The following is a 25,516-nucleotide window of genomic DNA, read 5'->3' on the forward strand; positions in this document are numbered from 1 at the left end:
GTTTTTCAATTTACTCCCGTTAAAGTTGATTTGATTCTTAGCCCAACCTGTACGTTGTTGTTGATTTTTTTTTCTGATCCAGTGGCAACGGCTCGGAAAATTTTCAATTCATCGAGCATATCCGGCGCGGCGCCTAGTTCTTGACCTTGACTCAGATATATGCGAGTAGCTAGCTACCAGGTATTAGTAGCACCCGTTTCCAAGCAATCCCGTGTAGAACCACCAGCTGGGGTTGAACAACCTTCTCATGATGTTCGCGTGCCTTGCAAGTCTTGGTTGAGAAAGATTCTTAAAACTTCCGATTTGTAGTCATCGGCGTCGCCGTCGTCGTCCGGATTCTCCGGGACGTGTATGTGCTGTTGAACTTCCCCTCAACCAAAACAACGTCCACCCACTTGACTGGGACGGGATTGAATCGACCCAGTGACTGCGGTGCATGACAACACGATTCCGGTGCGTGCCCTCCTTTTGTTATTGCCCAGTCATAGCCGGAATGTTTGTGTTTGAGTTTGAGCTGCTTCCCATACGACGATCGAAGATACGGTGCTTCTTTGATGATGAGAGGGCGGAAGAAGTTTGACGCTCACTTGGCGTCCTCATTGACGTCGTCCGGAGCTTGTTTTGGGTGGGCGGGCGTCCGGCAGCAAGAGACATCCCCCCCGGTCGGTGTGTGTGACTTGACTGCCAGTTAACCGTTTTTGTGTGTGCTTCTAAAAATGTTGGGATATCCCCCTTCCTCTAGAGAGCAAAATTGTTGGAGCGCTTTCAATCGATTCGAATCTGCCTTTCCGCTCAGGTTTGCCACGTACTTGACCGGCGCGCGTCTTTTTTTGTGTATTTGCTCCCGCCTTCCCCCATTTCAATCCCTGAATGGCGACCGGCAACTGCCGCCGGCAGCAGGAGGTCATCATGGACAAGAATAGTCAATCCGCCCACCCGGCGAAAAAACGGGTTTGCTTCACTGCACTTCACCGCCAATCGATGGCTCTTGGTTTTGAAATTGATCCGCCTGCCAAGAAGGAAAAACGCACCCAACGCCTACGATTGTGTGTTTTGTTTGAGCCATTTTTGGTCCCGGGGAAGTTTGTTATTGTTGTTTATTTGAACGACACCCCTTCCTCAGCCTCTTTTAAGAACGGACCATTTCAAAACCTTTTCCAATACTCCGAAACCCGGAACCCCCATCAACTAATGTAGGTCAGCAACAACTGTCCAAACATCCGCTGGAAGGCTCCTCCGCATACAGAAAGCTTCCTTTCTGCAGTCTGCACACGTCCGTCTGGAAGACGTCGTCCACGTCGTCGACGTCGTCAAAAGAAGGCGATCACACGTTCCGTGACGTGGAAGCCGTTTTTACTTGCTGGTGGAAATTCCTGCCGCGTCTTCTAAGTGATGCACTTCCGAGGAAACCCCTAATTCCAAATGTATCTACCTCCTACATACGAACGAACTAAGCTCGCCGGTGTCGAACTAATCAATAACGGTTTTATTTTTGTTTTTTTTTTTTTTTTTCATTCACAGATCTGATGAGGATAGCGCCAGTGGAAACAAATACAACAGAATGGAAGAAGACAACGTTCAAGAGAAGGAGCGATTCGCCAGGTGAGTTTCGATTTTGAGGAATTGGATTTCTGAAATCTTTTCGTTGGTTTCCAGTTCTACATGAATGAGTAATGAAGTTTTGTTTTAGAATTTTATAAAAACTTTTCTTATTTCTAACAGAACTGTTTATCGATATACATTCAGGAACATAGATTTTTAAAACGACTTCCGGATTATAATTTTCTATCAATTTTCAAAATCTTGGACGATCTCTATGGAATTAATTACATTTTCTCGATATCGCTTGATTTTTTATGGATGAGTGAAGATTAATGGTAGAATCGACAGACCTTTTCTCAGAGTCGACTCGACAAGCTTCAAAACTAAATAAATCTATTTGAATTTATGTTTTTTCTACTAGAACACTACAAGCTAATACCGCTCAAAAACCGTTACAATTTTGCTCAATACGTGTCTAGTGATATTTTCCGCTTTTTAAACAAACAAAAAATAAGAGTTAATTTATCTACCATTCTACAAATCAATCGTTTCAGAAAGCCTATCCAAATGTTTAAGTTCATCTTCAACCCTAATTCTCTCTTTTGAATATTTTTTTCTTCTATAATTCAAATACGAAATTTCTCATGCCTTAACTGAATTCCTATTAAATTTAATGCAAACTTTCGTTGACCTGCTATTAAAAAGACGCCCTAAATCTATATTTGGTCAAGACTTTTTTTCTATAGTCGTTTCGTTAGTGGCATTCGCGACTTTATCAACGTTGCAGTTGGCGGATCGTTATTGAAAAACTTATCCGGTACAATTGTTTTCGATGTTTACTCTTGGGCTCGAACTCGCGGACATTGGCTCAGGAGACAACAGACTTGCCAACTGAGCTATATCACAAGCCTAAAATTGCTAATCATATGTTGAGAATGATAACAAAATTTAAAATTAAAATGTTTTAAAGCCAATTAAATTTTTATTTCCATACTACAAATGAAGAGGTCAAGTCAATGCCAAAATCCTATTCGATTTCTTAAAGTGAAAACAAGTGTGGATCTGGTCCTTAACTTTATACAATCTGCATTAAAAGCATGTTGAAAATACTGCCTCAAGACATTTTTTTTAATTACATTTTAAAAGGTATGAAAATCATTGAATTAAAAACAAACATACAAATGAGTATGAAATAAATACATTAAATTATTGATAACACTTAATTTAGAAAGTATTTAAAAAAACATGATAAAATAGGAAAAAAATAGGTAGAAAAAAATTAAAAAAAGAGAAAAAAGTAGAAAATATATTAAAAAACTTAAAAACACATAAAACAAAATGGGAAAAAAATGAGGAAAAAGAAACAAAAATAATGATAGAAGGAAGAAAATGTTATTAGGAATAAAAATATAATATGGGTAAAATAAAAAAGAGAAACTTATCAAAAACGACACAAAATTAAAAAAATATGTGAAATATGGGAAACTCAGAGGAAAAATGTAAAAAAAAGCTAAGAAAAATGGAAGAAAAGAAAATAAAATAGTTAAATGGTCAGCAGAAAAAAATTGAATGAAATCTAGTGCAAAACAGTTAAAACTGCAAAATAAGAATAAAGTGCCTATGTCCAAAAAATTAATATAAATGAAAAAGGAAATGTGATAATAAATAAAATAAGAACGTATAAAAAATAAAATAGAACAAAAAAATGAATGAAAATAAATAAAAATGAATAAAACGAAAACAGGGAAAAATCATCGGAATTACAAATAAAAAAGGAAAAGCAATAATGAAAGAATATAAATAAATACAATAATAAAGCAAAATAAAGAAAAATGAATCAAAAAAGAAAAACAATAATCAAGAAAACTAAATGAACAAAGGAAAAAAAAATTACTGAAAGAAAAAAACAGAAAACGGAAAAAAATTACATAGAAATATTAATAAAAAAGGAAATAAAACAACGACTTCAAAATGAAACAAACCATCCTGATAGAAAAATAATATTGGAAAACAAAAGGATTACAAAAAAGGATAAAGAATAAGAAAAAAAAGAAAAACAAAATAAAAGGAAAAAGAAAACGAAAAAACGGAAAGAAAAAAAAAATGAAAAATTAACACAAAAGAAATAAAGAGAAAAATAAAAAGGTAAAAGAACACAACAAAAATAAAAATAAAAATTAGAAAAGACTAAATAAAAAAGGAAAAAAAGGACAAATATATAAAAAGAAAAAATTGGAAAAATATACAAAAGGAAAAATTTAAAAAGCACAAAATTTAGAAAGGAAAAAGGGTAAAAATAAGAAGGAAAAAAATAAAATAGGATAAAAAAATAAAATAGGAGAAAAAAATAAAATAGGAGGAAAAAATAAAATTAGAGAAAAAAATAAAATTGGAGAAAACAATAAAATTGGAGAAAAAAATAAAATAGGAGAAAAAAATAAAATAGGAGAAAAAAAAGAATTGGAGAAAAAAATATAATAGGAGAAAAAAATAAAATCGGAGAAAAAAATAAAATAGGAGAAAAAATATAATAGGAGAAAAAAATACGATAGGAGAAAAAAAATAAAATAGGAGAAAAAACTAAAATAGGAGAAAAAAATTAAATAGGAGAGTATAATAAATTAGGAGATAAAAATAAAATAGGAGAGTAAAATAAAATAGGAAAGTAAAATAAAATAGGAGAGTTGAATAAAATAGGAGAGTAAAATAAAATAGGAGAATAAAATAAAATAGGAGAATAAAATAAAATAGGAGAGTAAAATAAAATAGGAGAGTAAAATAAAATGGGACAAAAAAATAAAATAGGACAAAAAATAAAATAGGACGAACAAATAAAATAGGACAAAAAAAATAAAATAGGACAAAAATTGGACAAAAAATAAAATAGGACAAAAAAATAAAATAGGACAAAAAAATAAAATAGGAGAAAAAAATAAAATAGGAGAAAAAAATAAAATAGGAGAAAAAAATAAATAAGAGAATAAAAATAAGGGGAAAAAAAGGAGGAAAAGATAAAATAGGAGAAATAAATAAAATAGGAGAAAAAAAATAAAATAGGAGAAAAAATCAAATATGAGAAAAAAATCAAATAGGAGAAAAAAATCAAATAGGAGAAAAAAAATCATATAGGAGAAAAAAGCCAAATAGGAGAAAAAAATAAAATAGGAGAAAAAAATAAAATAGGAGGAAAAAAATAAAAGGAAAAAAAGAATAAGGAAAGAAGGGAAAAAGGAAAAAAATAAAAGAGGCAAAGAAAAAAAACGACAAAAATAGAACATGAAAAAAAAGGAAAAATAAAAAAAGGAAATAATTGAAAAAAATAAAAAAGGAAAAAAAATAAAAGGAAAAAAATAATAAGAAAAGGAAAAATGCTACAGAAATAAATAAGGAAATAAAGGAAAAAAATAAAAATGGGAAAACAATCAATAAGGAAAAAAAATAAGAAAAGGAAAAGAACGGAAGAAAAGTTGAAAAAATAAAAAGAGGAGAAAAAATGAAAAAAAAAACCGGGTAAAAAAAAAAAGAAAATGGAATAAATAAACAAAAAAAGGAAAAGGAAAAAAATAAAGAAAGAAAAAAAAATTTAAAAAGGAAATAAGGAAAAAAAAAACAAAAAAAAGGAAAAAACAGCAAAAAGGAAAAAATTATAAAAGGAAAAAAAAATAAAATAAGGCAAATAAATTAAGAAAAGAAAAATAAATAAAAAGTGGAAAAAAATAAAAGGAAACAAAAATAAATTAAAGGAAAGTAAAAATTTTAAAAAAGAAAAAATTATAAAAGGAAAAAAATAAAAAAGGAAGAAAAAAGTTAAAGGAAAAAAAAATGGAAAAAAAAGAAAAAAAAATAGGATAAACAGAAAAACAAAAAAAAAAGAAAAAAAGAAAAAAAAGAAAAAAAAGAAAAAAAAGAAAAAAGAGAAAAAAAAGAAAAAAAGAGAAAAAAAAGAAAAAAACAGAAAAAAAAGAAAAAAAAAGAAAAAAAAAGAAAAAAATGTGAATAGGAAAAAACTGCAACAAGATTAAAGGATATAATATTTAGAAAAAAAAATAAAAACATTATAAAAAGGAAAAAAATATATAAAGGAAAAAAAATTAAAAAAATGGAAGGAAAAGAACATATAAAAATAGAAAATATTAAAAGGGAAAAAATCAAAAAGAAAAAAAATTGAAAATAAATTATTGAAAGAAATAAAAATTAAAAAAGTTGAAAACATATAAAAAAGGAAAAAAAATAAAAAGAAAAAGAAAAATACAGGAAAAAATAAAAGAAGAAAAATGAAAATGGAAAAAAAGGTAAAAAATATTTAAAAAAAAATTAAATAAAAGGAAAATTAATTAACAAAGCATAGTTATAATAAAAATAGAAAATTAAAAAATGATTAAAAATAGAACAGAATAAAAGAAAAAACTATAAAAAGTTTAACATTAGAAAAGTGATAAAAAATGAAATAGGGGAAAAAAGGAAAAAAACGTTAACGAAAAAAAAATAAAAAAAAAGATAGTAATAAATAAATGAAAAGAGAAAATTTTAAGAAAATAGATAACAGATAGAATAACAAGAAAAGCAAATAAAAAATAGAACAAAAAGAAATAAAGTAAAAATTGAATAAAATAAAGAAAGGAAAAAAAGAAAAAAATAGGAAAAATTTATGAAATTTCAATAAATAAAAAATAGGAATAAAATCAAAAAAAAAAAAAATAAAAAATGGAAAAATGACAATAATAAAAAAGGAAAGAAAATAAAAAGTTGGACTTTAAATATAAAATTGGTAGTTAAATTAAAACATCGATAACAATATTTGAAAATAAAAACTAAAATTGAGAAGAGGAATATTTGCAAATGGAAAAGAAAGGAAAGAGTTTGCAAAGGGGAAAAAAATTAAAAATAAAAAAAAATGAAAATTCAAAAATCGAATGCAAAATAAAAATCGAGGAAAAAAATATCAGCAGAAAATATTTTTTTAAGTTAAAAAATAATTAAAAAATATAGAAAATAAAATGGAAAAAAGGAAGAAAAGGAAATAAAAAACGGATGTACAAAAATATCCTGTCATTCATTTAAGGATAGAAATAGGGAAAAAAATAAAAATATAAAAATAAATTTAATATTAGCAAATCAATGGCAAAATGGGATAACAATTATACAGAAAATGTTTTAAAAAACAAAAAAAATATAGAAAAATGAAATAAAAAGAAGGCATAAAATAGAAAATTATATTAATACAAATGAAATAAAATTAAAAAGGAATAAACCTAACTTTCAAAAAAAAAATTACATTAATTATCAATTAAAAAAAAGAAATAAGTTAAAAATATATGAATACAGATAGCTAATGAAAAAAAAGGAGAACAAAAGAAAAAAAAAACACTAAATATGAGAGCATAAAAATTTTAAACAAAAAAAAAGTAAACGAAAAAAAATTTAATGGAAAAAAGGTATAAAAGTTTAAAATAGAAAACAATAAATTTGAAGAGATAAAAAGTATTCATGTTTTAAAATTGACAAAAGATTTTTTTTTTAAATTCACAAGAAATATAGAAATTAGAAAAATTTTCAATACTCTTGAAGTTGTTAAAATTTTAAATCAATTTTTTCAGAATATATAGAATGTGTTTTTAACTTTTCTAAAATCGAACTAACCAATGAGGATACCAATATTTCCAGACTGTTTAATTTCCCTGCTAGGGAAGAATACAGAGATACAATATTCACCGAAAATGAATTGGGAAGATAAACTGGACAAAGTTCAATAAGCTTGACGTATTTCTCACTCAACGTATTTCTCACTGTTCACAAATTCTTATTTAAACACTGTAGCTCATGAGCAAAATTTCTTTGCAGCTTTTTTCTTAATGGCCTATGGTGGTAGTCTAGGAATTTTGCCAATTTAATCCTGAAGAGAATTTTTTCGACAAAACCATTGGCCCACAATTGATTGATTATAAATTAAATGTCACTTACTGAAATAGTTGGTTGCTCTTTCCTTTCCCTACTTCCAAGCTTCTCAAAGCTCAACGTATTTTTTTTCTAACGTGGTTGCAACCTCGTTTCAATTTGTCCCATCAATATTGCTTTGTGGTTGCGGCCCTCTCGTGAGAATTGCACTTTTTGTCGAAGGAAGCAAAAAAAAAGGGAAGAAAAATCAACAACTGTAAACATTGTCGCCGCTGTCCGGCCCCGCCAAAGTAACGAGCTTAGCCCTACGGGGCAGCCTGAACATGCTGGTGCAAGGACCAACAGTGTTTTCCTTTTCGAAAGGTTTTTTTTTCTCTTCTGTTTGTACCATTGCATCGAACTTGAGTTTCAATTTTCAACGATTTCAAGCCCTGACGTAAACGGTTTCTGGATGGCCGTCCAATAGAAAGGAGGAAAAAATCGACGAAAGACCGCGTGCGGCAACAAAAAGAAATTAATGTTCGGATGTAATTTTTGCCTTTTTGTGCCCGTGGATCGTGTCTTGTAAGCTGTCAAAACCATCAAGGAGCTCCTCGATGACGCTGCTGGCTGGACCAATCCATAAGGAACACTCATAGTCATCATCCCCCCTTTCATGCTAAGGTCTTCCTCGCTCTTAGTTGTTGTTGTTGTTCTGTCACTTCTGTCAACTCTCTGGATGACGTTTAGTGACGGATGCGAAGCCAGGATTCATCGACAGAAGCCAAGCTGCCAATTCGAGTTCGATTGATTTGATGGATCGGTTGCGCTGGGGGTTTGTTTGGGATTCCACGGAACATGGGAGAAGGAAGAAAATTGCTTCTCGAGAAACTATATTCGGCACATAATTACCCCGGAGCACTGAAGCCAGATTTATTTGAATTTAATCGTCGTTGGGGAGAGCAATTTAAATTGTTTTGCCCAAAATAACGGGAAATGAACGAGCATGTTGCATGGATTTTTACAAATTATGTATCATGAAATTTGAGTTCAAACTTATTGTGTAAAATTACCTTTTTGGCTATTTCTAACTACTAAAATTAAAAAAAGTTAGGAAGTTGGATAAACATTATTTTGAATTTTGTAATTCTAAATTCAAGGAAATTCAAATCTGTAACCGAAGCCATTATACTCAATTGCCCAAAATTGATATCTTATGAGCATTAACACACTTGGTTGCTCTTCTCGCAGAAATGGCACAAAATTGTCAACCAAAACCAACAAAAAATTGTCAATGCCCCTAGGTGAACACGATTTGACAACTTGGCTGAAAACAATCAAATTAAGACCGGAATCTCGTTAACAATTTGCTTGTTTTCCCAGTTGGGGACTGCTAATGACATACCCGGGTAACTCGGACTGAAGTCGTCAGAAGTAATATCCGTATCAGAAAAAAAGACTGAAAGATGAAAAACAACCAACAGAATCGGTGGTCCCACTTTTGGGGTTGGTCTGGAACAGTAATTATCGGTACTTCAATTACACGCAGCAGCACCAGCAATCTGATCGAATAAAATCGCAAATTAGTGCTACGATGGCGGCGGCGGTCTCGAGTCGCCTTGATTGAAAAATTATTGAGACCCCCTTTTTCATTAATTGTGGTCCTCGAACAGTTTTGTTCGTTTTTTTCCCCTACATTTTAGGGGCTTCGTGTGCAAATTGTTTCTTTGCAATCGGACTTAATATGACCGGGAGGCGGTCCTCCCAATCCGGTGTAATAGTGTAATCAACCGGGTCGTCGCGATTCGTTCCATCCAATTCGATCATCGGGGACCCATTGACAGATGGATGAAAAAAGGGAAAAAAAACCGACCGTTGAAACCGTTCTGAAATAATTAGCATGAAATTGAAAAGTTTTTTTTTCGCTTTTTTTTCCTTATCTTAATGGGGCTGTCCCAATCCAGTCAGCCCTAGCAGGAAGAAGAAGAAGCAGGGGGTCTTAATTTGCCCCCACAACATTAACCAAACAGAATTAACGCAGCAATAAACGATCGTTTGCTTTCTGCCTGGACAACGCTGTTTATTATAATTTCTTTTTTCGCCTCAATTATCCCTTCAGGACTTCTCTCTCGGTGCCCTTATTTTGTTTCGTTTTTTTTCGCTCTTCGAAAGAGATCGATTTTGTTAGGGCAAGAGTCCAATCCAAAGGGAAAGAGAGAAGCAAAAAAAAAATACACAAATCAATCAATCAACATCAGGCCCTTTAAGCTCTTAGGGAATTGGGTGATCGATTATTGAGCTCGTTTTTTATTCTTTTTGGGGTTTTGCACTGCGGTTCGCAAAATTTAAGTCCAAGAAACTTGGAACGGAACATTTTTGCTTCGGTAGCTTTTCGAGGTGTCTATCGAACAGAATTCAAGAAGGAGGGGAATCTACGTAAAATCCAAAGCTAACTGAAGCGGAGGACGGGAAGAACCGAGAAAACGGCAAAACAAAAGACAACATATAATAAGATAATAATCGACCAGAACAGAAAATTATTGACAGATTTTTGAAGACACCTATATTTAGATAAACCTTCATTCTTTGATTGTTTTTTCCTTAGGGGGGTTCTCCGTTGAAGATCGTCTCTTGGACATCTTGCGCCTTCCCGGAGGAAGTCGATCGAGTGTGGTTTCCGAGATTTGGGAATAATTTTTATACGCTCATCCGGCGTCGGCGACTGACTGTCGATTTGATCGGCTTCCCGTTGCCTAACCGCATCCAATTTTTTTCGGGAGGATGTCTCAAACCGTTCGTTCAAAAGTCCATCACATCGCCCCGAAGATGACTGATGAAAATAATTGCTTGTCTGGGCTAAATTAGGCTCCGTAATTACCGGGGCCACAGTGTTGACAGAATTGAGGCTGTCGGGTTGATTAGACACTTCTTGGGAAACTTCAACGCGGATGCTCTACATTCCATTCCAAAATTTGAATTAACAAAACTTGAATTTCAAACTAATTCATTAAAACCTCCAAAAAATAATTTTCAACGCTGAGAAAAAGTAATAAAATCTTTCGAATGAACTTTTGGATAATTTTTCCAAAATTTTCGCTCATAAATCCACTGGGAGACTTCAACGAGAGCACATTCCGGCAAGCGACGAACCCAACCGTAAAGTGGCTACCGTTTTATTTGCAGACCAATTTGCTCCGAACTTACACGGGCGCCTCATCATCATCATGGATCATTTAAACTTCCTGTTGTAGTTACCAGTTCCGAGTTTTGAGCATTTAAAACATTCGAAATTTACCGTTACTGGAACCCAGCCGGGCGCCTGCCCTCCTGCTAGGAGGAGTTCAAGTGCACTCACCAGTTACTCATAAGGTGCCAATGATTACGGTGTGCAATTGGAAAATTTGCACTTGAAGGTTACCTGCCCGTTTTTACGCAATAATTGAAGCGCCCCTTTCCATTCCCGGGCCTCATTTCTGCGGAAAGTCGACACCTGAATTTACGGGTTTTTGGAGTCCCGATCAGATGGTAAGTTATCGTCCTCTGCCTCTCGGCACTGTCTCGCTGCAAAAAAGGGGGCTGCTACTCAATAAAAGCTATGAAAGAGAGTACACACAAGTATTAAAGAAGTGCTGACGGAATTACAGGTTACGGGGCCAATAATTAGGCTCCAGCAGTTTTGGGAGGTGTTTTCGGTTTGCTGAACTTTTTTTTCTTTCTAAAAATTGCTTGCGTATCAACATGAACGGGGATGAAAACAAAACCCATTTGGTTTTTTAAATAAGAAAATTAAATTTGCCGAAAAATGAAAACACAATACAAACTAAGGGATTTAAAACTTGTACAACCATTCTAAGAAATATTTAAAGGATATAAAATGTTGAATCATAGATTCCAGATTTCATGAAATTAAGCAAATGACTAGATTTAGAGATTGATTTGAAAGTTCACAGTTGATAACCGCAAAAAGATCATGTTCAGAGTAAGTTTCTATAACATTTTTTGAAACTGCGTTTTGAGTTCTACTAAAAAAAAACGAAAACAGAAACACAGATTTAATTATGTGTTTCTGATATCTTCTATTATTTAGAAAAATCGTATTTTTACTGTTATGGTTGATAAAAAAATTTGTAGTTCAATACTTTATTTTGTGACCTAAGTACCTAAGTTCATAAAAATGCTTAAAATTTAATTTGATTAATTTAAAAAAAATAATAATAATAAGAGCATCAATTAAATTCAGGGTGGCCTCAGAACCGGAAAAAAACAGGAATTGAAAATTGCACCGGGGAAAGCGGGAAAAATCAGGAATTCATACCCCAAAAACCGAGAAAATTTACAAAAGGAAATCAAAATTCAGTTTTGATTTCAAGAGCAGGGATTAAACCCTAAATTCAAAATTCAGAATTATCATTTCAATTTTTATGTTAGAATTCAACAGTTCAGAAAATGTGTGATAAAAAAATCATTTGTTTAAAAATTTAAAAACTGCTCTGATCTCTCTTAAACAACAGGGCTAGAAGTTGGTCATTTTTTAGTAATTTTGTTACTTTTTTTTTAAGCTGGTGTCTCACCAGCTACTTTTTTTTAATATGATCACTAAAGTCACTATTTTTATTATTTTCTTACTAACGAATATATTGAATCTTCAAATGTTGCATCTGTTTTTTTCAATATCATTTTTTCTTTATTGGTGAGGAAAAAGCCCATATAAGTTGGGATTCAATCCAACAACTCATATACGCGTAAAATCCTTATCTTTTGCATCCAAAGGTTACAATTTAAATCCAAATAATACATCGATTATTTACTTAAAGATAACATACATTACAATCTAGCTATATTTTGAACAGTTAATTTAAGGCCTAGATTAAGCTTTTCCAAAGCTCTCTGTGAGATTTACATTTCAGTGTGCTGCGAAATAAACAAAAATCAAAAACTGATGATACGCCATTGAACATTATAATTAGCTAGGTGATGCAAATAGAAATTCGCTGCAGCATTTTTGCAGCATATTTTTCTACTTTTCGACAAAAAACTAAGCTATTTTTGAAAGTAGTTGTAATCATTTAAGATCGAAATTCATGCCGAAACCAAACAATATCAACGAAACAATTTTTTATGTATAAGCATGCTCAGTGTGATGAAATTTGCAAATCTGTTCAATGAGAAAGTTTCTTAAGACTTTAAAAAAGTTTTTACAATAATCTTTTTCAAGAAACAACATTTGTTATCCTCTTACTGGCCGATGATTTAATCAGACCAATTTGACAATTGAGCGTTTTTCATATTTTTTTCTGTTTTCCAGCCCTGGGTAATTAGCAGAGGCGTATGATATGACTAAGAAGGACCGAGAACGATTATTCGAATTTTAAAGATTCAATTATCCATGCGTAACAAACCATTATTATTCGTCTTAACCTAAAAATCATTGTTTCGTTTTTCTTTTATTTTTAAATTTATTTTAAAGTAAAATTGATTTTCGATTTTCGTCTTAAACTCTTATCATTTTCATATTTCCCTATTTATTTCCTGTTCTCTTTAAAACGTAAAAAAAGTTATAAAGTGATGTAGAGCTAAGCAAACAATTGTAAACATAGAAAACGAGTTTGGCTCTTTAAAGCCTCAAGGTAAGAGCCGTTTCACATAAGACTGGAACAAATATCAATTTCTTCTTTTGTCACACCCCAAACCCCCCCCCCCCCCCCCTTCGAAATTTCCAAAAACACGAATGGGGAAATAAATAAAGTTTGAAGTATTTTATGTAAATTTCGAAAAAAAAAAATCAAGAATCCAAAAGATTACAAGACGGAAAAAACAAATTTTGGAAGATGGAAGTTATTTCACCTTTTGTATTCTTAATTTTATTGAATTTTTCGATAAAAAACTACTTGTTTTTTAGGTTTTGTGCAATGATATTGTATGCAACTTTGTTGCATACAAGCTTTCGTGAAATTTATTCCAATTTATTTGTTTTTCACATTATTTTTTATTGTCCCCCCACTCGTGATGTTTTAACTCCGAGTGATAAAAGAAGGATTTGAAATTTGTTCCGGCCTAATTAAATTACAAAAAAATATATGATTGTTCAATTAGGTAACTTTTTTCTTGGATTTGTACGAGTTTATTACATTTAAATGAGAAATCTAGTATAAGATAATATAAATACATCACATTTTCTAGGATAACAAATTGCAAAAAAAAATCCTTTAAATTTTTAATAGTCTCTTATATATTTTTGCTTCATAAGTTCCACTCTAGTTGATAGTTTTTTTCAGCTAGTGGCGTTTTGCTTCACTCATATAGTGTTTAAATACAGGTCTGAAATTCTTATATTTTAACATTTTTATGTCTTTTCAAAAGCATGAAATTTTCAAATTTAGTATTCTCAATTCAAGTTAAAAAATCATCTCAAATTTTAGATGAATCGAAAATGTATTCTAGTTTTTCATGTTTTCTACATGAATGTCCTTTGAAACATGCAAGGCGAGTTTGATTCTTTTTACCCTCTGCTGTATGAAAAATGAATTCATTGAGATTTTTTTTGTGTCAATGAAAAACAACTATTTTGACCTGTTACTGAAAAAACTTTGACAAAAAAAAAACAAAATAGTTTCTTTTCAGTATGTATCATTTGAAAAGTTTAAGAAATCAGATAATTCGTTCTCGTTTTTTCGGTTTTAAAACTGTCAATTGTGTTTTTGATGCATTAAAATCGTTTGAGATGTTTTACAGTAGATACTGAATATAGCTTTGAAATGTAAAAAAAAGTTCAAGACTTTATGTGGGCTGGTTAGATAAATTATTTCTGAAGTGTTTTGAAGTCTAATTTTTTTTTTTGTTTTGGCTCAAAATGCATCCACTTTCTTGTAATTTGTAACTAAATGACAAAGTTCTACATCAGAAAAAATCACATGACATGGCACATAACCGATAAAATAGCAATAAGTAAAATGAAAGATCAAAATTGTTTTTCAAAACCAAATTGAATTGAAATACCCTAGAAATAGAACTTTTTGGTAACACTGTAAAGAATTTTTTAGAGCTTTTTAAGACACTTTTACATTCTTACAAATTTTCAACATTGCATGGTACCGTTCTCAAAATATATATATATATGTGTTTTGAGTGAAGTAGATCAGGAAAATATAATTGTATTTGAATGTCTAAAAGATGTTTTTATTTCAACAAACAAACAAAATAACATAATTATTGCATTTGAATTGATTGTGTTACTCCTTTCTTTTGTTTTGTTCGATAACACAAGGCAACAAAACTCACATTTTTTCGTGGTGCCAAAGGTTTAAGAGTTAATTTTGACTAAATTGAGGGCACTCGAAATTGACTATTTGTGTTGTTCTTCAACCAGTTTCAATTTTTCCAAGGGTTAACTCTAAAATAAAAGCTAAAATATGTTTAATATTAAAATTTAAAAATTAAAAATAAAATAGAACATTTCTAAGATACTCGAAAGAAGAAAGAATCAATGTTCAACTATATGTACACTATCCAACATAGTTTTTGTTTATCAAGCTTAGCTGAGCTGGATTTAGTTGAAAACTTATACAATTGGCTATTCTGATACCTAGATTGTTTCCAAAAAAAAACATTACAGAAAAATTTTGAACTCATGTATGGGGTCGAATGCGGATTTAGAAATGCATTAAATTCTTGATGTTTATTGGTATGATCATTAATTTATTTGTGTTTTTAGTCTTGAATTTCGTTGAATAACTCCTGTGTTTTGACCACATTCGCCCGAATAAACATTTCTAAGTTGTTTTTCCTTCGAATTTGGGCAAATTTAAATGAGCAGTACTCTTATTCAAAGCTTATTATTAAAATTTCGAATAGCCAGCTGCCAACATTAATATTTTTATTCAGCTGCCATCAGCAGAAGTAAAAATTACATCAGTGTGTTCGAGTCTGATCTACACAATCAGAATATAAAAAAAAAACAATGAGAAGATAGGTACAATTTTTAAAATAAAGATCTAACATTCACCGATAAAGACTAAGAATTAACTTACAGATATTTTGGAAAAGAAAGATTCAAGACAGATCCTTCAAATTATTTTCTGCAAGAAAAATATCAGTTTTTGAAACTCAATGTAATGCTTAGCAGTTATCAAATTTGTCAAAAAACTAAAAAATTTATAGACGAGAAGAAAGCCTCAATTGTTTTTTTTTTACTTTTTTACAGATCTCTAAAGAAAAAAGTCATAGTAGAATAAAATTTAAATTCATCGGAAATTTTCACCTTTCTGTTTGTATTTTTTCCTCATAACAAAATGTGGAAGATTCCTCTGGCATTTCGAATCGAGCATTGTTTGATAATGTTTAGGTCCAAGCATCATTCACTCAATTGCAAAATGTTCAATTAATGCTCAGTGTAGAAAATTCAATAATATTTTTATAAGAATTCACAGATTTTACAAAATTAACAAAAACGACACAATTGACAAAAATGACGAAATTGTCAAAAAGTTCCAAATTTTCAAAATTGTGAAAATTTACAAAATAGATCAAATTTACAAAATCCTCCAAAATTACAAGATCGATAAAAATGACAAATTCAAAACAAAAATATTAATTCGTTAAAAATGACCAAATGTACAAAACGGAAAAAATTACAAAAATGATACAATCTACAAATTCGGCAAAATTGACAAATTTCACAAAAATGACGAAATTGGTAAAAAGGGTCAATATGATAAAAATTGCAAAATTGATAAAAAAAAAAGACAAAAATTGAAAAAATTGACAATAGGTACTTATAAAATTGACCAAATTGACCAAAATGACAACAAACAACAAAATTCACTAGGGGGCATCCATAAATTTCGTAACGCTCCTAGGGGGGGAGGGAGTAAGCTTGAGCGTTACGAATTGTGACATAGGGGAGGGGGGGAGGTATGCTCATCGTTACGTAACGATTTTTCCTTAAGAATTTCATTTTAATCGCAGCTACATTTATGACATGCATTTTTAACAGAATGATATGCGAACCAAAATCAGTTTAAATTTGTAAGCTTCAACATGATTGAAACTGGTTTGTAACCTTTCCTCTTTAATGATGGAGAATGAGAAATGAGAATGAGAATGAGAAAGATTGTATGAATGTGTATTGAAATGTGTATTGAATATCCGTGAAATGGAATTGGAAAACCGAATATTAGGTACATTTCCCCCCAAGAACTTATTTCAACTATAAGACGGAAATTTTATTATTTTTTCTCAATCAATATAAAAAATGCAGTTCTGATTTTTCCGACGAATATTTCTAAATGCAATATATTTTGCATAACAAGTTATGCTCCTTGAACAAAATAAAGTAAACATGGTAGGTAATCAGTTATGAAGCACAGAGCAACTCGTAACAAGACAATCAATTTATTTTATCAGAGAGTTATCATCAATGAGTACTAAGAAGCGATTGAGATGGATATTAATTCCGTTTGAAAAACGTTAACAAAATGTAAAATTAAAATTATTAAATCAGTATTTACAAAACATCAGAAGAGGGGGGGGGGGGGGGTAAATATCAGGGTTACGTAATTTTCATAGGGGGGTACGTCGAAGCGTTACGATTTGTGACATATGGGGGGGAGGGGGTCAAAAAAGTGCATTTTTTGCGTAACGTAATTTATGGATGGCGCCCTATTGTTATTTATGTCAGTTATGTTTATTTTGTCAGTTTGTGTCAATTTTGTCAAATTTGTAAATTTTATCAACGTGTGTCAATTTTGTCACTTTTGTCATTTTTTTAAAATTTTGCCAATTTGGTAATTTTTTACAATTTTTTGCATTTAGTTCATTTTTCATGTTTGTAATTTTTGTCTATTATGTCATTAATGTAAATTTTTTCAATTCGGTCAATTTTTGATAATTTTTGTTAATTTGGTAATTTTTTATCTTTTTAGTCAATTTTTAAATGTTTCGAATTTTTGTCAGTTTTGCTAATTTTGTCAATTTTTTTTTGTTTATTTTAAAATCTGTCATTTTAAACAAAAATCATGCAATTTACAAAAGTGTTAAAATTGATATAAAAATCAAAAATTTGCCAAAATTGTCTATAAAAGGTAACTAAATTGGCAAAAATTAGAAATTGTATAGTAGACGTTCAGTTTTAATTTATTCTAATTTTAATCATACTGAATAAAAAATTCCCCCTTTCCAAACAACCGAAAAAGCCAGCCTGGTATCACCCCGTTTTTCCTCAACTCAAGAGGGGATTTCCAAACAAGGATAATCGTTTCACCCTTTCCCATTGCAACCTGGCCAAAAAAACGGATAAGCCGCCCGGAATCGGGTAGGTATTTCTTCCGGGGCAAAATAAATGAGCTGTCCAAAAAGTCGGGATCGGAAACCAATCAAATCGCTTTGACGGACGCGACCGAAAAGACAGACAGGACCAGTAAATTGCTTTCCGAATGTTTTCTACACGTTCGGGTTTTATATTTTCGGTATATGTCTATGTTGAAATAAATAATATCATTGATCGATTCCAATGCAGCGAATCGAGTCCATCTTTCTCAAAACAAAAACCTTTGTTTTCAGAGGAATAAAATTGATTGAAAAGCGTTCGACTTCTTCGTCATCGTCGTCGTCGAGTAGAGGTCCCTGAACTGTACCGAAAAACCGAACGATTCGAGGAATTTGACGGGATCAGGGCAAGCAAAAAAAACGGGGTTAAAGGAATGCTTTAATTACAAACATTTCCGAGCAATTAAATGTGTGTGCGATGCCTGTGTGAAGGGACAACAGAAACAAGAAGGAAGATGGACGGCGGCCAACAACTGCTGGGCCGGAATTGTGGGGAAAATTATAATGTGTTTTATCTTTTCCGATGTTGTTGTTTCTCTTTTTGTTTTGGGGGCAAGCTAAATTCAACCTGTTTTTTTCGGAGTTTTTTGGCAACAATTACATCGAGTCCGACCGCACAGCGATGGTGAATTACAGAACCGCCACTTTAAAACACATCAGAGAGATGATTTTGGTTTTTTTTTGCGTTTCTGCTTGCAGAAACAAAAGTGCAACAAACGCTTCCTGATGCATTGGACGAAATTTGGAAGAATATTTGGTGAAAATGTGTTCCAATCTTTGAGGTGATGATTAAGTTCAATATTTTTGCTTTGTAAAAAAGCTAAAAATCTAAAAAAAAATCTATTTTTATTAATTATTTATTATCGATTATTTTAATTTCTTCAAAATTTGAATTAAAACTTTGATGGATGCCGGACCCCTGTAGTGACATTAATTATCCGTTGGGCAGTTTTTTAAAGTGCTCTTTCCATTTCAAAGGTCGGTCCGCGAGGCCGAAAACATCCGAGTGTGTCACCAGGCGTGAGAATGTGATCTACGTGAGCAGTTTCTGCAATCGATCGATTTTCCTGCAAGGCACCGGACAGTTTCTTGACAAAAACCCAAATGGCAAAACACTTTCCGACAATTGTCATCTCTCGCTCGTTCCCGATACCATGCAGTTGTTTTGCCGCATTCCGGAATAAATGAGATCCACAGGTCTTTAGACGGCATAGCCGAGTGGCGGCCATATAATTATGGAACGAGTTATTTGCGGACGTTCAATCGGTTTTTTTTCTTCAGTGCAATACTTTGATATCGGGAACATGTTTTGCGAACGTTTGTCATCTGGGAATATGTTAGAGCAAATTTTAAATTTTATAACTTAGTGGTTAATTTTTAAATCAGTTAAATCACGTATTGATAACTATTCAAATCTTGAACTTCAGACAAAAACTTTGCCTGCCGAAAGTTTGGTATTTCGAAGTTCTTTTTTTACCTAACTTGCAAATGCTATTCTAAACTCTTGACTCTTAACTCTCGACTTTTGGCTCTTGACCTTCGACTCTTAACTCTTAACTCTCGACTCTTGGCTCTTGACTCTTGACTCTTGACTCTTGACTCTTGACTCTTGACTCTTGACTCTTGACACTTGACTCTTGACTCTTGACTCTTGACTCTTGACTCTTGACTCTTGACTCTTGACTCTTGACTCTTGACTCTTGACTCTTGACTCTTGACTCTTGACTCTTGACTCTTGACTCTTGACTCTTGACTCTTGAACTTTGACTCTTGACTCTTGACTCTTGACTCTTGACTCTTGACTCTTGACTCTTGACTCTTGACTATTGACTCTTGACTCTTGACTCTTGACTCTTGACTCTTGACTCTTGACTCTTGACTCTTGACTCTTGACTCTTGACTCTTGACTCTTGACTCTTGACTCTTGACTCTTGACTCTTGACTCTTGACTCTTGACTCTTAACTCTCGACTCTTGGCTCTTGACTCTTGAATTTTGACTCTTGACTCTTGACTCTTGACTCTTAACTCTTGACTTTTGACTTTTGACTCTTGACTCTTGACTCTTGACTCTTGACTCTTGACTCTTGACTCTTGACTCTTGACTCTTGACTTTTGACTCTTGACTCTTGACTCTTGACTCTTGACTCTTGACTCTTGACTCTTGACTCTTGACTCTTGACTCTTGACTCTTGACTCTTGACTCTTGACTCTTGACTCTTGACTCTTGACTCTTGACTTTTGACTTTTGTTTCTTGACTAAAGTCTCTTGACTCTTGACTCTTGATTCTTGACTTCAGTCTCTTGACTCGTGATTCTTGATTCTTGACTTTTGACTCTTGACTCTTGACTCTTGACTCTTGACTCTTGACTCTTGACTCTTGACTTTTGACTTTTGACTCTTGACTCTTGACTCTTGACTCTTATATCTTGACTCTTCAATCTTGACTTTTGACTCTTGACTCTTGACTCTTAACTATTCACTCTTGACTTTTGACTCTTGACTCTTGACTCTTGACTCTTGACTCTTATATCTTGACTCTTCACTCTTGACTTTTGACTCTTGACTCTTGACTCTTAACTCTTCACTCTTGACTTTTGACTATTGACTCTTGATTCTTGACTCTTATATCTTGACTCTTCACTTTTGACTCTTGATTCTTGACTTCAGTCTCTTGACTCTTGATTCTTGACTCTTGACTCTTGACTCTTGACTCTTGACTCTTGACCCTTGACTCTTATTTTTTGACTCTTGACTCTTGTTTCTTGACTAAAGTCTCTTGACTCTTGACTCTTGATTCTTGACTTCAGTCTCTTGACTCGTGATTCTTGATTCTTGACTTTTGACTCTTGACTCTTGACTCTTGACTTTTGACTTTTGACTCTAGACTTTTGACTCTTGACTCTTGACTCTTGACTCTTGACTCTTGACTCTTGACTCTTGACTCTTGACTCTTGACTCTTGACTCTTGACTCTTGACTCTTGACTCTTGACTCTTGACTCTTGACTCTTGACTCTTGACTCTTGACTCTTGACTCTTGACTCTTGACTCTTGACTCTTGACTCTTGATTCTTGACTTCAGTCTCCTGACTCTTGACTCTTGACTCTTGATTCTTAATTTCAGTCCCTTGACTCTTGACTCTTGACTCTTGACTCTTGATTCTTGATTTTTGACTCCTGACTCTTGGTTTTTGACTTTTGACTCTTGACTCTTAACTCTTGACTCTTCTTAATTCTGGACTATTGATTATTGACTCTTGATTCTTAACTCTTAACTCTTGACTCTTGACCCTGAATTTTGATTCTCGACTCTTGACTCTGGACTCTTGACTCTTGACTCTTGACTCTTGACTCTTGACTCTTGACTCTTGACTCTTGACTCTTGACTCTTGACTCTTGACTCTTGACTCTTGACTCTTGACTCTTGACTCTTATTTTTTGACTCTTGATTCTTGACTTCAGTCTCCTGACTCTTGACTCTTGATTCTTGACTTCAGTCCCTTGACGCTTGACTCTTGACTCTTGACTCTTGATTTTTGACTCCTGACTCTTGATTTTTGACTTTTGACTCTTGACTCTTAACTCTTGACTCTTCTTAATTCTGGACTATTGATTATTGACTCTTGACTCTTAACTCTTAACTCTTGACTCTTGACCCTGAATTTTGACTCTTGACTCTTGACTCTTGACTCTTGACTCTTGACTCTTGACTCTTGACTATTGATTCTTGACTCTTGACTCTTGACTCTTGACTCTTGACTCTTGACTTTTGACTCTTGACTCTTGACTCTTGACTCTTGACTCTTGACTCTTAACTCTTGACTCTTGACTCTTGACTCTTGACTCTTGACTCTTGACTCTTGACTCTTGACTCTTGACTCTTGACTCTTGACTCTTGACTCTTGACTCTTGACTCTTGACTCTTGACTCTTGACTCTTGACTCTTGACTCTTGACTCTTGACTCTTGACTCTTGACTCTTGACTCTTGACTCTTGACTCTTGACTCTTGACTCTTAACTCTTCACTCTTGACTTTTGACTTTTGACTCTTGACTCTTGACTATTGACTATTGACTCTTGACTACTGAGTCTTGACTCTTGCCTCTGGACTCTTGACTCTTGACTCTGGACTCTCGACTCTTGACTCTCGACTCTTGAATCTTGAATCTTGACTCTTGACTCTTGACTCTTGACTCTTGACTCTTGACTCTGGACTCTTGACTCTTGACTCTTGACTCTGGAATCTTGACTGTTTACTCTTGACTCTTCTTAATTCTTGACTCTTTACTTTTCACTCTTGACTCTTGACTCTTCCTTCTTTATTCTTGATTGTCGACTCTTGATTCTTGACTCTTGACTCTTAACTCTTGACTCTTCACTTTTGACTCTCGACTCTTGACTCTTGACCCTTGACTCTTGACTCTTGACTCTTGACTATTGACTCTTGACAATTGACTTTTGACTCTTGACTATTGACTCTTGAATTTTTACTCTCACATTTCGACTCTTGACTCTTGACTTTTGACTCTTGACTCTTTATTCCTGATTATTAACTCTTGACTCATGAATCTTGACTCTTGTCTCTTGATTTTTGACTTTTGACTTTTGACTCTTGACTCTTGACTCTTGACTCTGAACTCTTGACTCTGAACTCTTGACTCTTGAATCTTGACTCTTGAATCTTGACTCTTGACTCTTGACTCTTGACTCTTGACTATTGACTCTTGACTCTTGACTCTTGACTCTTGACTCTCGACTCTTGACTTTTGACTCTTGACTCTGAACTCTTGACTCTGAACTCTTGACTCTTGAATCTTGACTCTTGAATCTTGACTCTTGACTCTTGACTCTTGACGTTTGACTCTTGACGTTTGACTCTTGCCTCTTGATTTTGGACTCTCGATTCTTGACGCTTGACTCTTTACTCTTCTCAAAGCTTGGTGCAACCCTGGTCAAGTCTCTTGGAGAACATCGAATAGATCAATATCCTTCAGAAGCAAATTTTTCACAGAGAGTCACTATTATGTAAAATTTGCGTTAGAGATTTAACAATTTACAAATCTTTTAACCTTCAATTGACTTACTGAACGAAAACCTCGCCAAACAACTTCAGCATCAAACAGAAACGAACGAATTCCCTCTGCCATTATTGCATTGATTCGCATTTGAGCCCCGAAAGCCGCGCAGCCGAGAACAATCAGTCAAAAGTTTCAATGGCGTATAAGTGAGTCTCATGATGATGATAGTGGAGAGCAGTGGGGGAAAAAAAACGCCAAACATAACCGGACCCACAATAATAACGTTAATCACAACAAATTGTCGGGGATTAGAAACCTTTTAGAGGCCGACTCTTTATTATTATGTGTTCGTTGTTGTTAGAACCGAGACCAAAAAAAAAAGTATAAATATCATTCGATGAAAATTGGACAGACCAATTTCCGAAACAAAACAACCACAAAAAAAAAATAATAACAAAGTGGAAACTGATTCCGCCAGACTCATTCATACTCAGATATGAGAGAATTTTGGCCCTCAAATGACAGCACAGAAGGAGCACAAACAAAAACCCCGAGCTGACTTTTCTGTTGTTTTGTTCCAACGAGTTTTGATGATGCTTATTTCTAAGCCGTTTCCTCCCGTTAGGTTTTGTTTTTTGGGAGTTTTGTGTATTTCCGCCCCCTCGTCTTCATTCGGGTCTGAGTTTGGATAGTTTTTTTTTAACTTTTTTTCTTCGAAACCAGTGAAGGGGGTTAACATTGTTGTAGTTTCCCAACCCTGGATAAAAAAAAAGTAAAAACGGCACCCAAAACAAAGAGAAAAACTCCACGCCACGGATCGATTTCAACTCTAGAAAAGCACCATTCAGGAGGTTGTCATATGTTTAGAAGCAGTCAGGAGAAGAAGGTGGACGAAAAACGACGAGTTGCTTTCCTCAACCGAAAAGTCGAGGGAGCAGAGGAGGGTGGACGCGAAAAATAGAACACACCGCGGAGGGAAACGTGAAAGGGGCAACATCACAAAATTACTAAATTACAGATAATTGTTTGATCCAATTTAATATAAATATGGCCCGGTTTTTTTCCTTTGCCTTCGGTTAACTTCCAGAGGCCGCTTTCCCCTGTTCATTTTTCGGGAGGAACCATTCGTGTCCGTCCATCCATCCATCCTTCTGGGGGATTGTCTGTGTTGTTGTCATTTCCATTCAGGCAGCCAGGCCGCCGTTTTCATTCATTTGAATGTTTTTGGAGAAAAGGCGCGCGCGATGTTTCTCTGATTTTTGACATGCTTGTATTTTTTGTTGTTGAGTTTTGGTCTGTTTGACTCCCGTTGGTTTGGCGAAGAGCCTAACTCTGTACGAACCCTTCTCCGAAAACGGTCAAAAAGCTCGAAAAATATAACCGGAGGGCAATCGACGGAGAGACCATATTTAATAACTAATAATAATGATATTAGACCTGCGTTGAAGAAGGTCCCGCGGGAGGTTGATTTGGATGAACCAAGGGTAAAAAAGGCACAAAATTTTAATGAGAGGATGTGGTGTGGTGGCGCTCGAAAAAACAAAATCCCGAGGTAGCTCAGAAAAGGTATTGGTTCACAAGATAACTGAGAGCTACTGGCTACTGGGCCCCTCCTCGTGGCTTTTGCCGAAACCCGGGAGCTGAACCAAATTTATCATTTTCACGCAGGTCGAAACAGACGAAAGCGACTTTTGGAGGAGCCGCCAGGCCCCAAAAGATTTAAATTCCACGAATCCTAGCTTAAAGGATTCCACGAATCCTGGATTAAAAGATGATTTCTCCCATTCGGGGATAATTGCGGGAAGCTGCGGATTTCATATGAACTAAAATTAATCATTCCCGCATACTTCCTTAGGAAAAAAAGAGACGATTTGGAGGTAATTTTTACAGTAGGTATCAAAAACGTTGGTAGCTTACTACTGAAACCAAAAAAAAAAAATCATTTCAAATAAGCTGCACCCTCGCATCTACTATTTGCATTTTTTGACGGTCGCCATGGAAGCAAAACAAAAAAAAAAACAATTCATTTCGAAACCAAATCATGGGTACTAATGATTGTGCTATGATCTAAGGAATCTCTCTAGGAGGGTCAAGTTTGAATAAAATTTTTGCATAGTTTAGTTGTTCTTGTCAGCGGAACTGAAAAAATAACTTCACTGGATCCTACTTTTGTCAGCATTTTAGCAAGGAAATAAACAGGACTAAAAATTGTACATTGCTTCATGCTGCATCATGCTTAGAATATGATAGCTGATTTCGATTGATTTGGGACTACTCAATCGAAATTTGCCAAATTTTTTCCAACAGATATTTTTCAAGTCCAAAGGGTGTGTCTGGAAAAAATATAAATCTCTTCAAAACACTAGTTACAGTGTTTAGTTACAGTTACAGTTTTAAGAAATATTGTACAACATTTGTTCCAATTGAGAAGTTGAAACCAATAACGCACTTTCTTAAAGACTTTCAATATTAGCTTCTTCCAACATAAGGTTACAAAAGTTTGCCTTTTTCTCTCCGTTACCTAAGGTATGAGAATTAAAAAAAAAATTAAAATGAAAAGCAAATCTTTAACATTTTTAATGCCTAAGTCATAACTTTTTTTCGGGCCTCCAGAAAGCCTTGAATAGAAAATAATAACGTCCTTCAAATGAGAAAAAAATAGTCTTAAAGGGTTAAACTCTTTGAAAAAAAATTGTCAAAATCTGAAGTTGAGACCGAATTAAAATCAAAATAACGCTAAAGTAATTCAAATTCTGTTT

The 25,516-nt window shown here is 33.3% G+C and overlaps 1 protein-coding gene across 5 annotated transcripts in view; it reads left to right on the forward strand.

Moving 5' to 3' along the window:
* The first annotated feature begins 1,498 nt into the window (after nucleotides 1–1,498).
* The window catches only part of LOC129748180 (aryl hydrocarbon receptor nuclear translocator homolog), a 238,310-nt gene continuing 214,292 nt past the window's right edge, over nucleotides 1,499–25,516 (forward strand). For 3 of the 5 annotated variants that reach the window (XM_055742689.1, XM_055742688.1, XM_055742690.1), the window contains exon 1: nucleotides 1,503–1,602. In XM_055742689.1, the coding sequence (XP_055598664.1) occupies nucleotides 1,562–1,602 (41 nt within the window). In that variant the 5' untranslated portion in view covers nucleotides 1,503–1,561. Of the gene's footprint in view, nucleotides 1,603–25,516 lie in introns of all 5 variants that reach the window. The other 2 variants (XM_055742691.1, XM_055742687.1) reach the window with 2 other exon arrangements.

The sequence above is a fragment of the Uranotaenia lowii genome, chromosome 2 (assembly GCF_029784155.1).
Source record: "Uranotaenia lowii strain MFRU-FL chromosome 2, ASM2978415v1, whole genome shotgun sequence".
NCBI classification, from domain to species: domain Eukaryota; kingdom Metazoa; phylum Arthropoda; class Insecta; order Diptera; family Culicidae; genus Uranotaenia; species Uranotaenia lowii.